This window comes from Capsicum annuum, unplaced genomic scaffold, assembly GCF_002878395.1.
Source record: "Capsicum annuum cultivar UCD-10X-F1 unplaced genomic scaffold, UCD10Xv1.1 ctg83390, whole genome shotgun sequence".
Classification (NCBI taxonomy): domain Eukaryota; kingdom Viridiplantae; phylum Streptophyta; class Magnoliopsida; order Solanales; family Solanaceae; genus Capsicum; species Capsicum annuum.
In genome coordinates this window covers 303,594-322,075 of record NW_025894259.1, presented here as the reverse complement: position 1 = coordinate 322,075, position 18,482 = coordinate 303,594, and the positions used below count along the sequence as shown (strand labels likewise).

The following is an 18,482-nucleotide window of genomic DNA, read 5'->3' as shown; positions in this document are numbered from 1 at the left end:
TTGGTCATTTCTTAGTATTCATATTCTTTGTTTTTGGTTCAGCCTACAAAAAAATAATTAAAATATAGCGTAATGCCATATTCATCAATTATGAAAGAATTTAAGAGCAACAAACTTCAATTAATCTAGATCTTTTTCCTTCAAATAGCAAAAAGCTTCAGCAAATCAAGATGTTTACTAGCATTCACACTCATTTAGATAGGTTGTCAATTGACTTCGATAAATGTTGTGTAGTAGATTATCAAAAATGACACAAATGACTTCCATAAATGAGACATACTTAATACGAAAATTGAAAAAACTCACAAAGACAATCAGAATAGTAAGTTGGATCATATTAATTACCTTCAAAAAATTATCCCAAAATGATGGATCATCAGTTAATATAGCTCCATCACTATATTGAAAGCCCAAACCACTTTGAATCTTTAGGATAGCTATAATTCCATAACATTTTTTCCAATATCGCATTTTATTTTTGATGTGTGGTTCACTTTTTAATACACTCTTAGGACGATGTTTGTGGATATAACATTCTAACTCCGTCAAGTGGCTTGGTATAAAGGTTCCATTATCACCTCTCCAACCATTAGCACACAACTCTTTCAATCCATCTGAAAGAGTTTGTTCTTCCTCTGAATCCACATCCTTCGCGTCAATAGAGTTGAGTTTCTTGGCTTTTTTGATGCCTTGGTTGATGATGTCTGACTATTCATTTCACCTATAAATCTTGTATAATAGATTATCAGAAATGTGAAAAATAGAGCATCACAATAACTTCAGAAAGTGTACCGAAATATCAAAAATATATTTTTAAATTATACTACACTTTACAGTCAGAGAATAACATGAAGTTAAGCTCCCAAAGATTAACTGATTCAACTAACCAACACTATAAATTATAGCATACAATAATCGAAGTTATAAAGAGTACAAAAGGATGTGCTATTCAGCTCACAAAAGTTAAAAGTTCCTGGCATCTATACAACACATACAAGACTAATTCTAAAGAGCTAATAAAGTCTAAAAGTAGTCCATAGCTAACAGGTAGTAATATAGTCTCGAAAGTGGTAACAAATCAATTATTAGTTCTTTCATACCACATTCGTTGAGCCAACTCATTCCTCCAACTGCTCCATTCCTCCGACGATTCAACAACGTCAATATTTTTGTGTTGATATTCCGCTTGTTCTTTCATATCACTATCCAAGGGATCCACTTCCATCTCTCTACGAATAAAGTTATGAATCAAGCAACAAGCACTAATTACCCTGTTATGAACCTTAACTGAGTACCACGAAGGGCTTGTAAGAATTCCCCAACGTTCTTTTAGGAGACCGAACGCCCTTTCAATAACATTACGAGCCCTAGAATGCCTCATGTTGAAAAGTTCTTCTTTACATCGAGGTGATGGATTGTCACCTCGTCAATCCTTCAACCAATATCTATATCCTCGAAAAGGTGACAGAAAACCTTTTCCATTTGTATATCCTCCATCACACAAGTAATAATTACCTATAATATAAACATATAATTTAGTTATTTCTATATAATATTCAATCCATGATGTAACTTGAAAGCATATACATGACCTACCTTCGGGGATTTTTAAACCATTTCTTCTTACTATAGCATCTCGTAAAACATGGCCATCGGCAGCTGATCCTTCCCAACCAGGTAACATATACCTGAAATTGAGGTTTCTATCACAAACTCCTAAAATATTAGTTGCTATCTCTCTTTTTCTTGCCATGTATCTTGGTTTGTATTGAGTTGGAACTCTAATAGGAATGTAAGTACCGTCTAGTGCACCTAAACAACCCTATAAGATAAATTATAATGTTACCTCAAAGTATAAAAGTTTTGTACTTAAAGAAGTGCTAAACGGTAATTTCACCTACCTCAAACCATTTCCAGCGATCTTCAGTCTCATCCTTCAGTATTGGTTTAGGATTAACAAGTAACAATGGGGTTAGTTTGAGAATAGCGCACAAGCATTCATTGAAAGCCTGACTTACGCTCCATCTCGATCTAATATAATCAACTTTGATAGATCTATTCTTCTCGTGATGAGCCAAGATATTTAAAAATATAGCTAACTTTTCATTACTTGACATACTTTTACTATCGCTCAAACCTCCAATATTCTTAGTTAAGAGAACTAAAGTGTGAAAGGCATTTCTATCCATTTTTAACTTATCGATACATATACTATCACCATTGTTTTATTATATAATGCAAGTGAGAAATAATTTTTGGAACTCGAACACCCATACAGTACCTAACCTCACCCCTGTTTCGGAATCGTCTTCTTAGAGAATGACCATGACTAGCCATGATTATGAAAAGACAAATAAGGACAACAAGAAATTGTTGAAACATTATCTCCTCAAGAATAATATATTCTGTACCTGACAGTGGTTGATGATCCATAATAACACCTAAATATGCCATCAAAATAAAAAGAATGAATATATATAAAATTTTAAAATAAATCTGTGAACAACCATATAGAGAGTGAAACAGATACTCAAACAAAAACATCAGTGATAAACTTAAACTTCATCATCAAATTCATTGACTTTGAAAGATTGCATTTCAAAATGATTGTCACTCTCTTGATGGTTGATTTTGGTATACAATAAACTATATTCAAATTGTGAAGTAGGGATAGAAAAAATAAACAGTGACCAAAAATAAAGGTTCGATACAATTACTAACCTTGTGGAGAAAAGCAAACAATATTGATTAATTACAAGGATGAAGATGTGGAGAATATTACACTCTCTTTTTCATGGCAAAGTACCAAAACAGAGAGAACAACTTTCTAATACAGTGGAAAAGGAACTCTTTATTTCATGGCAAAGTACCAAAACAGAGAGAACAACTTTTTAATACAGTGGAAAAGGAATAAGAACGAAATATAGTGGGAAAAGAACGCGGGAAAATAATTTTAAGGGGCAATAGTGTCATTTAATAGGCTAATACATGTGTTAAAAGTTTTGTATTATTAATACATGGAAAATGATGTGTATTGTTAACACACACTTTAATACACAAAAGTGTGTATAAATAATACAAGTACTAGTTATGCATAATTTTAAAAAGGATACCAAACATGGTACTAGTAATACACAAACCATAATGCATGTATTATATTTTTAATACGCTCTACCAAACGATCCCTTAATGTACAAAATATTTTACATTATTAGGTAAACTTGACTTGCTATTGTAGGTTACCTAACTTCTTTTTTTATTTTTTTATGTAAATAATTGGAACTGATAGTGTAGAATATTTTGTGCACTGACGGTGCACATAACTTAAACTCTTTTTTTTAGGTAGGTGAATTTTCCTTATTTGAGTTACATGGCCAATTTATTTTCCCGAGTAAATTCCCTAGATGGTCACCCATATTTGAGAAATTTCTTACAAATATCAATTTTGTTTCATTTAGGACAAGAATATTACCCACTCTTTCTATTTTTCTTAAAATATACTTAACACCTCAAAAATCTTCTCTCTCCTACTTGAAATGCCATGTCATTAAAATTTCTTTCTTTTTTTGATAAATAGATCTATTTAACTTATCAAACTTATTTAACTAAAGTTTTATCCTAATTTCTTTTTTAAATTACACATGATATACTAATCACTGAAGATTAATTTAATTACATCAAAATCTTGAATTATTTTATTTGATATGTACTTTTCAAAGTTTCTTTTATTTACTTATTTATTTCACCACTTAGTAATATTTAAAACTCAAGTACTTATAAAAATTGGTACTCATTTAATTTTTTTTGTTATTTATTTTATATATTAAAGATTCTTAAAATGTAAAAGAAATAAAAACGATGGATTTCATATTTTAGACATTAAATTTATTATTTATATGAGAATAAAAGAATAAAATTTACTTTTTTAAATTACACAAAAGAACTTTTGGATTAATATAATCCAAAGATATTATATTACCTTCAAATATAGAGTAATAGAGAATAAAAGAATATAATTTGTTATTTAAAAGAATTGATGACAAACCTACAGTATCTTTTGTTGCCAAACAAAATTCAATAATTTTTTTTTAATATGTATTATTACCTGAAAAATTTAATTTGGACATAGATTACTTGCAACTTTTTATGCAAGATAATGTTTGATAAATATATAGTGAAAAGATGATTTTTTTTTTCCCTGCAGATTTGTTACAAGTAATTTCCCATAAATAAATCAAGTTAATCCGTAAGATAAGACATAAAAATTTAGAAAAAAAATTATTATTTTTAATTTAGTTTCTTCACCTTTTTTGTGATCATTATATTTATATTTTATTTTATTATACAATTAAACACTACTCCCTCCGTTTCAGAATAAGTAAAATGTTGGGGTATTTATTGGTGTTTCAAAATAAGTGAATCATTGAATTTTTTTTCAAATTTACTCTTATGATTTGACAACCAATTAACTTTTGAAATATTACAGGGTCAACTTTTTTTTTTTTTTTGGGTAAAAATGGAAAGTTGTGTTAAATTTATGTCTTTAATGCTTATTCCTTAATCTGTGTGTCAAAATTCAATAATTCATTTATTATGAAACGGAGGAAGTAATTTATAACCGTACTTCATTCTAAATCCGTCAAAAGCAAAGAATAGTTGATTGAGTAATATTTTAAAAATTCATTTGTAATAGTACTGAAAAAGATATCATTTTGTTAATATTTCTTCAAAAATTTAATTTGTTTCAAGACAACATAATTTTTCTTTCCTTCAAAAAAGGAGATTTTATTCTTTTATTCTCATATAAATAACAAACTTAATGTCTAAAATATGAAATCCATCGTTTTATTTCTTTTACGTTCTAAGAACTTTTACTATATAAAATAAACGACAAAAAAAAATTATTATACCAATTCATATTAGTACTTGTATTTTAAAGCTATTATTAAGTGGTGAAATAAATAAGTAAATGAAAGAAACTTTGAAGATTACATATCCAATAAAATAATTCAAGCTTTTGGTGTAATTAAATAAATGACTAATATATCATGTTTTTTTTTAAAGAATTAGGAATTTTTTGAGGTGTTAAGTATATTTTAAGGGAAAAAAAAGTTGGATGAAATTCTTGTCCTAAATAAAATAAAAGTGATATTTGTAGGTAATTTTTCAAATATGGGTGACCAAACTTACTCTATTTTCCCCGACTTTTAAGTTTAAAACTCTCTTATACATATTGAGAGAGGAAAATATATATTCTCCAACGTGATTTGTATAGCGCAAAATTTCCTCCGACTCTAGAAAGTTCTCATATTTGTGTTGTGATTCTTCTTTGTTTGCAGAATAGGTGCGAATAGATCCACTGAAGATAGTATTACGTCTTCACAACTTCTTGACAATGAGATTTGAATCATAAAGGTTTCGAGTTTTCTTGGTCTCCCCTACTCATATTTATTTTGTGTTCTATTAAATGCTTTTGTTGTTTTTTGTCTCAAGTTTTGGGCTTATGGTGAATTATAGGAAGAGCTACAGAGGACGAAGCTAGAGTTGGATTCTTTCAAGGAGAAGATAAAGGAAAAATATTTGTCGAAGTAGCGTGTACAGTTTTTGAACGTGTTGGTAACGAAGCAGACGCAAGCACCTTTGAGGCCAGGCCATGAAGTGAATGAAACAAAAGTTCCAAGTAGATCAAATTATTGGCATTCAAGGACTTTTCATTTATAAGAAACCTATCAACATTTTTCTTTTCTATTTTATTTGTCACTTTTTGTGCTATTGATTTTTTGCTTTAATATTCAGCAGACGAAAGTTCATTGACAATGTAAGTCCTCTCTTTTAATTTGTTTTCTTTATACTAAAATTTTACGCGTATACTTGAAATTTTTGTACAAGGAGTGGTGTGTATAATTCTTGAACATGTTGGTAATGAGAAAAATGGATGAATTCCCGATGCTATGACCATGAAGTGCATGAAACACAAGTGCCAAGTAGATGAAATTATCGGCATCTAAGTTCTCATGTCTATGATAACTATACTGTCCTTGAGGTTTCACATAATGCAGATTGCTGAGTGTGTAATTGAAGCAAGATCCGATGATGCCGTTATCCAAGAAATGCAGAGGTTTCCAGAATCAGAGTTACTACAAAGAAGTTGTTGTTTCATGATTCAAAATCTTGTGGTTAGGAGTCCAGAAAACATAGCTATTTTCCTTCGTAATGTCATTGAGAAACTCATGAGAAAGGATAAGATGAATTACAAAAGCTATAAGAATGTTGCAACGGATGCTCTTAGGGAGTTAGGACTAGATAGCTGTAACTTGTAGTTCCAAGAGTCCAAACTCAAATCGCTCTCTCCTTCCAAATCCAAGCTGAGAGTCCTTCCCAACTCTTTGGGTCTGAAAAAGGAATACGATCATGCTGTTTATATCTGACAGGTCCCCTTGTAAAAAGCACTTTTAGATGCACGAATGTTTACAGTCTATCAATTGAAAGAGTGGTATTTTATGCTTTCTCACGGATAATCTTGAGTCAGTGGGGTTCATTTGGGAGCAGCTCCTCTCCGGTACAGTTTGCTAAAATCTCTCGGAAATGACTCATTATCTGTAAAGATATGATTAAGATGTTTAAATGCATTTTTTTCCAAGTGCCATATACAAAGACAATGATATGTTTGTGGCATTACCAATGAGATAGCAGCAGCTATTGCAGGATCTTGATCAGTAAAAATTGTTTGTGGTTTATGTGCAGACATATCCTAAAGAATGCATTAAAAAGCCATTCAAAAAATTCAGTTGATTCTTCATATAAAAGGGCTGCTCCAAATATAACCATTTCCCTATGATTATTCAAACCAACAAACAATGTCAAAGGCCGATACTTTTTATTTGTTCTATATGTCGTGTCAAAAGACACAATATCTCCATAAATCTTAAAATCTCTTATCATCTTTGCATCGGCCCAAAATATATTCGTTATCAAACCATCATCATCTAATGGTAAAGAATACCGAAAAGCAGGATCTTCTAATATTCTTTTCTCAAAATAATCAATCAAACTACGAGCCACTCCACGTTTCAAACTATCTTTTCTTTTATCCCGAAGATAATTTTTCTGATCTCTCTTTGTGTAACCTAGACAAGATTGCCCTCCAACTTGACGAGCAGAATAATCAAATGAATCTGTAGGACGTATCTCTGAATCATCTAATAAGTCAATTTCATATGTTTGAGCAACTTTTATCTTTCTTTGTGAGGGCAACATATGAGCCAAAGAAGAAGGAACAAGAGGATGATTATGTTTCTCTTCAAACGAAGTGATGCGAAACATTCCATTTGACTGGCGACTAACAATAATATGAGCTAAGCACCCCGTTCTAGTTTCATCTCTTTTTTTTTGAACTGTTGTATCTCTTTTGTCTTTGTTTCTATACCCTTCTTTATAACATATCAGTTTTCTTGAAGTCACATATCCTTAGATTCTGTTTTTGTTAGTATATTCTTTCCTAATACTGAAACCAATTACACCTGCGTATTGATATGGTATTCATATGCATGTTCATCCGAATCAAACTCCATCCCAAGTTTTATAGACACATTACATCCACTTTGGGACTCACTAGATCTAATCTCCATAAATCTAAAATACAAAGAATATAAAAAAGAGAATAATCAACAAATTTCTATCGTTAAAAAAGAACCGTAATGTGAAAATTTAAAAAGTAACTATATAACAAGTTCAAATAATGAATCACACTACATTTAAAAAAAATTATAAGGTGAGTTGGGAAATTAAACGCTAACTCTATCTTTCATACTCGAAATTACTATAAAGGTCTAATTAAGGCATTTTATCAAACATATGATGTACACTTTTTATACATTGACAGATTCAGTTATACATTGATAATTGTAGCTTTAAGAAGAGTGTAAAGCAATGAATAACCTGATTTTGTGTTGTCACTTTTCCCCGAGAAAATAAAATTATTCTTCAACTAGTTAAGACATTTTATCAAACATATGATGGACACTTTTTATATAATGACAGCAGCTATACATTGACATTTATAGTTATAGGAAGAGTGTAAAGCAACGAATAACCTGATTTTGTGTTGTCACTTTTTTTCGAGAAGATAAAATTATTCTTCAACTGATTTTCTTGTTCTTTGCGATCTTCTGTTGTTGAGCTTTGTGAATGATTTGGTTTCTCGATTTGTGAGTGTTGTATCATTCTCCCTTAAAATATTTTTTTATGATAAGAAAATCTTTTTCCAACTAAAAATATTTTCCAACGGAAGTCCATTTTTTTCGTAACTCTTTCTCAAAGATTAGCATCATTCTCGGATTACCTTAATTTTGGCAAACAAATAAAAGCCAAACCTGATACTTTGATTTAACCATGGTTTAAAGGGCTTTTTAGATTAATTAATTACTAGCCCTTAGATTTATTAGTGGACAACTATCACCAGATTAGTACTCCACTGGACAAACTGGACACAAACTGTACTGGAGAGGAGCTGCTCCCGGGTTCATAGTGGTTACGTTATATTATGTAAACGTACTATATATTCACTATTTTTAATTACCACTATGTATAACCGTTAGTTAGCTAGCTGACAGCTCAGGCAGTTGACGGTGCCTGCTGTCTGTTTGCTTCGTTATTTTGTTATATCACAACTAATTAATTATTATATGTCATTACATATTAGAAAATTAATAATATTTAATGAAAAGTAAAATAAACTTTTATGATATATCTGCTTCATCCGCTTCAACCTTAATTTTAATATATCATCTCAATTTAATTATTTTATGTCATATACGTATTAAAAAATTAATAATATTAAATAAAAAAGATAAAATAGACATAAAATGATAAGTTAACTCTGATGTTTTAAATTCTGATGTTTTAAATTAAGGAAAAGTTACCTAATTAAACAACATAAGTTTCTAAACTTCTAAAAATCCTCCACTTCTTAAAAATTACTTAAATCCCAACATTTCATATTTTTTTTACTAATTGTGAGATACAAGTTAACCTTACAACTAAAAAGGCGGCTCTTTACCAAAAATACTCCACATCTCCTCTTTAAATGACGCAAAATCTAGTCATTTTCTATCCATCTTCTCCATCTGATTCAAAAAATTCAATCAAGGTAATTTCTCCCCATAAAATCAGCTTCAATTTATTTAATTCCTTTTTTACCTTTTTTTTTTTCAAAATTTTTTTTGCCGCAAGTAAAGCTATCTGAAAGTTGAGTATTTGGTAGAGAGATTTCTTCAATTTCACCTTTTTTTTTTTGGCTTCATTGTTTGAATTATTAGCATGGATAGAGAGTCTGGACCTTCTTTTAGTCTTGGGGTTTCTCAATTAGAATGTTTCAAAGAATCTCAAGAAGTTGTAAACTTTGTTCCGGGAGATTTTGACTATGAAATTGATGGTTTTCATGAAAATAGGTCAAAATATAGAAATGATCCCCAAAGTATGAAGAAATTACGTCAAAAGCTTGCTAAGAAGGACAAGAAGAAAAAAGTGGTTCTAAGAAAAGAGGACGCAACAGTCCTGAAAGTAAAGCTCCCATTAAGAGAAGAAGAGTTGTTGAAAAAATTTGTAGAGATGAGCTTCCTAAGGTAATTACATGTACAAATTTGTTCAATTTTAGGCCGAGATACATATTTTGTGATGGATGATACGTTTGAAATTTATTTTTTATCTGGTGCTTTGTTGTCAATAATTTATATATATCTTGTGATTTATTTTGATATTGTAATTAATATAACAAAAGATACAAGTTTCTTATTATTAGATACATGTTATGTTGTCTTGTATCTGTGAGTTATTATTAATGATTTGATATGTAGCTATTGGTGTTTAAACTTGACTGAAAATTATAGTATAAGAGATACAAGGTATGACTTCATAGATACATTTTATGTTAACTTGTATTTGGCAATAACTGTTAATTACTTAAAATGTGTCTAGTGTTGTTTAATTGTTATTGAAAGTTATATAACAAAAGATACAAGTTTTTTGTCATTAGATACATGTTATGATGTCTTGTATCTGTGAGTTGTTGTTAATGATTTGATATGTATCTATTGATGTTTAAACTTGACTGGAAATTATATTTTAAGAGATACAAGTTATGACTTCATAGATATATGTTATGTTAACTTGTATCTAGTACTAACTGTTAATTGTTTGAAATATGTCTAGTGTTATTTAATTGTTATTGAAAGTCATATAACAAAAGATACAAGTTTCTTGTCATTAGATACATGTTATGTTGACTTGTATCTGGTTCTTACTGTTAATTTCTTGAAATGTATCTAGTGTTGATTTAATTGTTATTGAAAGTCGTACAACAAAAGATACAAGTTAATACCTACATACATACATGTTGTATTAACTTATATCTAAAGTATGCTGTTATTAGAGTATTTATTTTTATTGTAATGTCTTAATGTAGAGTTGTTGCATATAGACTAATTTTTTCATTATTGTTTCTTTTTGTTTTAGGAATTGAGTTATGTTATAAAGGAAATTCCAAGTCATCCTCTTTGATTTGTAAGTTTATGCAATTTAAAATTTAAGGATGAAATTAAAGAAGTTGTTGGGCAAGGAGTGTTACACTTATTTGAGAAGACTATTTTCGGATATTATCTCAACATACATATTTCTAGTTATATTAGAAAAATAACAAAATGTATTCTTATGCTCGAAATCGAGCAACCAAATCAAGAAGAGATACATGTTTTTGTCAAAGGCCAGATCCTTAGATTTTTCATCAATGAATTTGCTTTGATTACTGGCTTAAACTATTTTGGTAGTGTTAATGATTTCAAATATGAAGATTCTTCTCCGAGTAGACTTATGAAAAGGTATTTCCACAATCAACCAATAGTGTAGATAAGGAGGCATTGGTGGAATGTTTTCTGAAGGGAAATTTTGAAAACAAAGAGGATGCCTTCCAGATGACAATCCTATATTTCATACACACTTTTATCTACTCACAGTTGAATGCTTCTCCCGTGCCATTTTATGATTTCAAAATGGTTGAAGATGGAAAATATCAATTCTTTTCTTGGGGTAAAGTATCTTTCTCCAGGTTGATGGCCTCACTTAGGCAAGAATTTTCAGTGGAGAAACAACTTTATAGGTTAGGTGGTATCCCACAGGTTCTTAATGTGTGGATGTTTGAACTTTGTTCAAATGTTTAATCCAAAGTTACTGTTAAGGAGGAAAATAACATACCTCGCATATTGAATTGGAAGGTTGTTGCAGTCCAACCTCAGTTTAATCAGTTTATGATAGGAATGTTTAGCAAGGTACGATAATGATTGAACTTTTTTCATACATTGCATTATAGTATTTGTAGTTTTAATCGTGATAATATTTAATGGATAAATTTTTTGTACATAGTATTCATATGCCAACATTGTTCCTATTGCGGACGAGTTTGAAAAACTTGATTTGGCATGCACTAGTTTTGCATCTGAACAGCATGGTACATCTTCGATGCCATCGTCATCTAAAAATCAAGATCAGAGGAGCTACAGTGTCAATGTACCCCAAGTTACCGAAGATCATGACAGTTTTGATGACTTCAGTTCTATCCCTTCACAATTTTTGATGAGGCAGTCGATACATGTATCTCGTACAGTATCTGAACCTATGACAAAGACTGGAAAAGATATTCCAAAAGGAAGAAGATCAGATCATAAAAAACAAATGCAGTTGCGAGACGCAGAAAAAAACAGACAATAAGTATTTTCCTTATCAACATATTTTATATTTTTCTCATAATAAAAATATTTCTATATCGTGTTATTTTTCATGCTTAACAAATACTGGAAAAACAAGTAGATATGAAAGAAAAGAATAAATTTGATGCTGATTCAACATCCACATTAAACAGGAAAGAACTTGTGGTTAAAGTGGACCTACATTCGTTAGAGTCCGAAATGAAGGCATACATGAAGACATACATAAGGATCTACAATTTATTGCTGTATAAATTTATTAATTGTATGCATTTTAACTAATCAACTTGCATATTTACTAGATTGACCAAAAATTCAAAGATTTGGGGCATCTGATGAATGCTAGATTCACTGAAGTTTTGAATTCATTGGAGCAGAAAAATGAGACTGTGAAGCAGGTAAGATGCTTTAAAACAACACACATTTATTAATGAGTATATCAAATTTATTCATGCCTCTCATCCTTCAATTTTAGTAAAAAATTACAAAACAAAGTTCGAAAGAGGCTACACATTCAGATGATGTTGCTAATTTTGAATGCCATACTAATCCCGTCAGTCCACATTATGTCTAAAAAAAAGAGAAAATGGAGGTGCCCATTAGTACATATTTACTATTTGAAATATCTTATAAAAATGTTTATATATATCAAGATGTACTTACTTCTCAAAGGTAGTAATTAACTGATTATATTATATTAAACTTTTTTTATTCTCTGATAAAAAATCTGCAGAAAATTATTGTAAAACAGAGCCGACAAGAATGTGATCCTTCAGGTGCAGTTGTTGATGATGCAGGACCTACGAGTACCGATAGTTTAGTGAAAGAAACTGACAAACCGATTGAAATGGAGGATGATAAAGCCAACCAAGCACCATCATTTCTCAAGAAGGTTGAACAACATGAAAATGTAATCAACATTCATTATGTGTTTTCTAATTAACATGACTATTTTTGCATGCTTGAAATGATAAATGTAAAATAAGTCATATATGTAATCAACATTTACAAATCTTGTACAGTTTAGTTAATTTAGTAGTAAGAATCTAATTCACTAAAAAAAAAAAGAACACAGTTATATTATTAATATTTCAGATTAAAAATAAAGTTTACATACAAGTTAAAACACAGTTGAGATACAAGTTTGAATAAAACTGAGATACAAGTTAAAATACAGTTCAAATACAAGTTAAAATAAAGTTTAGATACAAGTTAATACAAAATTTATATACAAGTTAAGTTAAGTTTAGATACATGTTAAACTAAAGTTTAAAGACAAGTTAAATTAAAGCTGAAATACAAGTTAAAATAAAGTTCAGATACAAGTTAAAATAAACTTCAGATACAAGTTACTACTTATTGCTAAAGTTAAAAAAAGTGGACTTTATTTATAATAAATTTGTTAAGGTTTCAAATCATTTTCAGAACGTTGGAATTGAGAAGCAGAGTGACATAGTTGTTGAAGAAACTCAGCCGCTTGAAAGTATTATTCCAGGTCAAGAACATGATTTGGCATTGACGATTTACAGGCCTCCACCAACAACTCTAGCAGAGTATGAGATTAGTGACACTGCGATTTTGTCTGTCTTTTTTACACCACAAAAGAATGTGTCGGCTAATAAAAATGCACCTGCACCATGCTCAAGAAAGCCATCAAAGATTTATTGTTCTCCTTTTTTGACCCATTTTGGATCAAGTTCTCAAGGAAAGAAAAAGTTGGCTTCTAAAGAGAGGAAAAAATTTCCATTCGAAAGTTATCACATTACCAGAGATTCACCTATTGTAGAGATGGAAATATTCAAAGAATGGATTCTTGATGGCCTCTACAAGCAACAGATGAAAAAGTAAGCAACACATCTTATTCTAAATTCACCAGTAATACACAACTTACTATTTTTTTTTTAAATCAACTGTACTTTTATGTTACAGGAAAGATAATGACGATCACTATAAGGTTAATTGTTCAACACTTGGATTTCGTCAACTAGATTTCGTAGTTGCTTTTCCAAAATTCAAGAACTGGTTTTACTTGATATATCAACAGAACAAGTGCTGGAATGATGAGGTATTACCTTCATTTTTTCTTAAAACTTTATTTAAGCTGATTTTCAATAGTAAATAGTTTTCGCATTGTATGATTTCTACGATGAAGTATTAAAGTCTATTACATGAGTTACATTTACTGCCCAAGTTATAATAACTTTTTAGAATAAACATCGTGCTAACAAAACTTGTTTTTTGTAATATTTGCATCTTTACTGTTAGTAAAGATACTTGAAATTTTTTAGCCAAAAGTACTTTGTATTTGATACATCAACAACAACAATAACAAACCCAGTATATTCCCACCTAGTGGGGTCTGGGGAGAGTAGAATGTACGCAGTCCATACCACTACCTCTACAGAAGTAGAGAGACTATTTTCGATAGACCCCCAGCTCAAGACACAGGACAATATACAAAAACATCCAAAGCATGAGACATGATAAAACTAACATAGATACAACATCCACAAAATAATGTACATTACCAAACAAAAGACACCAAAATCCTACTAACTACGGACTATGATTCATCCACCCACCTTGTATTTGATACATAATAATAAAAAATGTTTCATTATATATGAATATATATGTTCTTCATTTGTTGATCTTACAGTTACCAATATTTATAAAGTTATTACTTTAGATACATAATCAATAATTTGTACCTAATTACTACTTATTACAGTTGATTACTATAACATACCACTTTATTACAATTTGAACAACATTTGGATGTTATTATGTACTACTTGAGGAAGAAGTACAAGAATACGAATTTTCCAATCAGCAGATACACTACCACAGATTGTTTTTTCAAAGTGTACATCGATAAGACATATGTGAATTACTATAATTCAGACGTTGCTAAGGATCTTGCAACTCAAGATGCATCTGCCAGAACTAATGAGGTTACAGATATGGAAAAGTCACTGATTAACACCATCAAAGGATTGAGTACGTGCGTAGGTCAGCGTTGGCATATGGTTAATAAGGTATTTGTACCAATTAACTATGATAGTGCCTTTCACTGGGTATTGACAGTCATTGCTTTAAAGGATCAATATATTCATATGTATGATTCAATGGCTTTTTCATGAAAACAAACAAACAAGTGAGATTGAAAAGTTGGCTGTAATGATTTCGACTTACCTTCAGTACTGTAAGTTTTTTGAGCACAAGGTACCCACTGACTAGACTGCACTGAAATCACATGAGGAAAAGTCCGAACGGGATCCATTTCCAGTGGAATATGTATTTGAGATAGAACAACAAGACAGTGGAAGCTTGTACGTATATATTACCTTTTTGTTTGTTTTCATTACCGTACTCATGTATATTGATGTTTTTAACTTAATTATTATTTGGAATGCAGGGATTGTGGTGTATTTGTGGATATTTATGTCGGGTATCTGAGTGAGGGATTAGGCATTCCATGTTTGGGTATTGATGCTCAATACTATCGTCTGAGATATGCTTCTCTTTTGTGCAAGTATGGGTCTGAAAACGCAGAGAACAGATACTTTAGTGAGAATGATGATCCACCAAGGCCAAGGAGCAAGTTCGCACAAAAAAAACAGACGGTGTTTTCCATATTAAGTAGTTGTTTATTTGTTTGCTTGTTGGATATTACAAAACTAGGAAGTTGACAGAAACATTAATGATTTTTTGATGATGTTGGTAATGTTAGGTACTGATACATTATGTTTTTTTAATGATTAAATAGTTTTATTTTGTTATCCATTATAATGCAATGCTAAAGCATTTCATATATATATATATATATATATATATATATATATATATATTTATGTATCGAACTACGTTGTTCTAGCACTTTCTAAAGACACAGTATTAGAAAAATATTTTATAACATTTTACAATCATATGTATCTAATATAATGAAACATAAATTAGAATATAATGGTATTAACCTTCACAATATTACATTATTTAGTATCTACAACAGTTTTTTGTTCCAACTAATACCTGTTGTCTCTAAAATGCATAACAAATTATAGCACAACTTAAGGGTACTATATCAAAAAACTAATGACATTATACTATAGAAGTGAAAATTTAATCTTGTATCTATAAAATTAATTGAGAAACATCTTATTAAATTATATGTATCTAGTAAAAAAATACATATTTTACTATATAAATGTAAATAACAAAACATTACATTATTATGTTTATATAGCCATTTTTATTTACTCAGAATACATGTTTGCCTTCAACCTGACTAACACATTATATCAAAACCTATAGTCCTACATGATACAATTATATTTTACAATTATTACAAATTGTGCAAACTTGTATCTACAAATTTATGAAAGATACATCATATAAAAGTATAAATCTTTACAATCTTTTACTACAATATAACAACTACAATAACATTATCAGTTCAACATTATCTTAATTTCTAAATGATGTTTCACGATAATTTCAATCTCCAAAAAATAAGGGTAAATAATTAACAAGGAGCAAAAACAACTATTTATTACAGAAACTATTTTTCTTAATATTCTTAAAAAACAAAAATGTCATCAATTAAAACTTCACATTAAAAAGGAAAGAAATTCAACTAGAAGATAACAAATTATTCCACATTAATAATCAGTCAACTGCATGGTCTATCCTCCTTTGGAAAGAAGTTACAAGTACACCTGTTGTGACCTGTATAACCACATCTCCTGCAATAATTACTACTCGATGTCATAGTTTCACTTGATTTCTTGTGCCTGTTTTTCTTTGGCCTTCCGGGTTGACGTTTTTATTTTGATGGTAACACAACTTCGTCCATAACTTCTTGTGGCACAATCTAGTCCTTATTATCGGGCATTGGAAATATAGATTCTTCATATGTCTTCCTTAATGTTTCAGAATAATAAAACTCTGAACAATAAGGCTTCATATCAACTACATGCTTGCTTTTTAGTACAGCAATCGCGTGTTCACATGTTATCTTGTCCAATTGGAATCTACCATAAGAGCAAGTCCTCCTATCAAGACATACTCTGTACTTCCTCCCTTCATTATAAACAGAATATACATATATTGATGACGCACTAAACTACAAGATTAGTCATAATATGTTTACACATAGATCCATATTGTTCCTTTTTAGAATATTTTGTTTAAATTCAATAAAAATATTGATTAAGTTACTGTAACATTTTTCAAAACAACATTTTTAAAACAACTAGTATCCTGCATTATGAATCAACCATCCTATAATATGTAAAACAAAACAAAACATCAAAACTAACCTCAAGCCTTGTAGATTTTGAAGTATTTAGCTGAAGAATTCCTTCAAATCTACTACCAAGTGATGTGTTTGCATATAATGCTCTTTCTCTATTCTTGTAATTCCACTTTCCAAACAATTTCCTAGCCTGCTCCAAACATTCTATTATCCGCAAATCACGTGCTAGCTTTAATTTATCATTTATGCAGTCCGCTATATCTGAAGTCATCATTCTACCACGATTAACTGGTGCATACACGCGTGCCCACTTTTCAAATCCAGAATCCTCAAGATAAGACTTTACCCTCTTATCAATCTTCCCAACTTGATTCCAAAGAAAATCAAACTCATCTTTGTGGTAAGTCTTGGCCATAGCATAGTAAATATCGCTAAGTCTATCTTTACTCTTCCTGAAGTTTGTACAAACATTCTTCCACAAGTTCCAAATGCATGCTAGGCGTGGCACATTTGGATATACAACACTCACAGCCTTTATTATGCTTTCATGATGGTCAGATACAACACATATACTATCGCGCTTTCCAAAAGCAATTCTGAAGTTCTCAAAAAACCAAGTCCATGAATTATCATTTTCACTATCAACAACACCATACGCAATCGGCAGAATGTGTCCTAAAATTTTAATAATATAAAAAATTAATTAATCAGATACAAGCGATTTCTCAAACTAAAAAAATAATTTAACAAATATTATGATCTTAATTACATCACAAAAATAAATATACATACAAATAAATATAAATTACCTGCTCCATCAAGAGTGCTTGCGGAAATAAATGTACCTTTATATGCTCCACTCAAATCCGCACCATCAACCACAACTACAGGCCTGCAATACTCAAATCCACTCTTCAAAGGTTGCAATGCAATGAACAAATACATAAACTTATTATCCTCGGATTTATGCATTCTAATATGTGAAGCTGGATATACGGAATTTAACATGTATACATATCGAGCCATTTGTCGATAACCATCCGTAGGTTTTCCCCTTAACATCTCAATCGCATGTTCTTTAGCCCTCCAAGCCTTCTAATAGTTAATGTCTACACCGAAAGCATTTTTAATATCTTCTATTATATCATTCAGGGTGTGTATTCTCTTATAGTTGACAAGTTTTGGTGCAGCAAAATCACTAACAAACCCAACTGTAGCTTGAAGTTGAGTAAAAACACGGTCTTTCAGTGGGCATGTGTGAACATCTTGGAAAAATCTAACTTATATCTTCGATTATATCATTCGGGGTGTGTATTCTCTTGTAGTTGACAAGTTTTGGTGTAACAAAACCACTAACAAATCCAACTGTAGCTTGAAGTTGAGTAAAAACACGATCTTTCAATGGGCATGTGTGAACATCTTGAAAAAATCTAACTTTAAATAGTTCTGTACCCCGACGACATGATGCT

The 18,482-nt window shown here is 30.4% G+C and overlaps 2 protein-coding genes and 1 long non-coding RNA gene across 3 annotated transcripts; all 3 read right to left on the bottom strand.

Annotated features, from left to right (window-relative positions):
• Nucleotides 1-1,078: 1,078 nt before the first annotated feature.
• On the bottom strand, nt 1,079-2,189 carry LOC124895681. The gene is made up of 3 exons (XM_047406114.1): nt 1,902-2,189; nt 1,689-1,822; nt 1,079-1,229 (listed from the first exon to the last, which is right to left on the bottom strand). The coding sequence occupies exons 1-3, from the start codon at nt 2,187-2,189 to the stop codon at nt 1,079-1,081; spliced, it is 573 nt and encodes a 190-aa protein (XP_047262070.1).
• A 3,524-nt stretch (nt 2,190-5,713) lies between these two features.
• Nucleotides 5,714-8,386, bottom strand: LOC107860994. The gene is made up of 3 exons (XR_001671696.2): nt 8,094-8,386; nt 6,680-6,751; nt 5,714-6,597 (listed from the first exon to the last, which is right to left on the bottom strand). It is a non-coding gene; the product is annotated as an uncharacterized LOC107860994 (long non-coding RNA).
• An 8,243-nt stretch (nt 8,387-16,629) lies between these two features.
• LOC124895680 lies at nt 16,630-18,039 on the bottom strand. Its single transcript, XM_047406113.1, has 3 exons — nt 17,823-18,039; nt 17,078-17,688; nt 16,630-16,881 (listed from the first exon to the last, which is right to left on the bottom strand). The coding sequence occupies exons 1-3, from the start codon at nt 18,037-18,039 to the stop codon at nt 16,630-16,632; spliced, it is 1,080 nt and encodes a 359-aa protein (XP_047262069.1).
• Between the last annotated feature and the right edge of the window lie 443 nt (nt 18,040-18,482).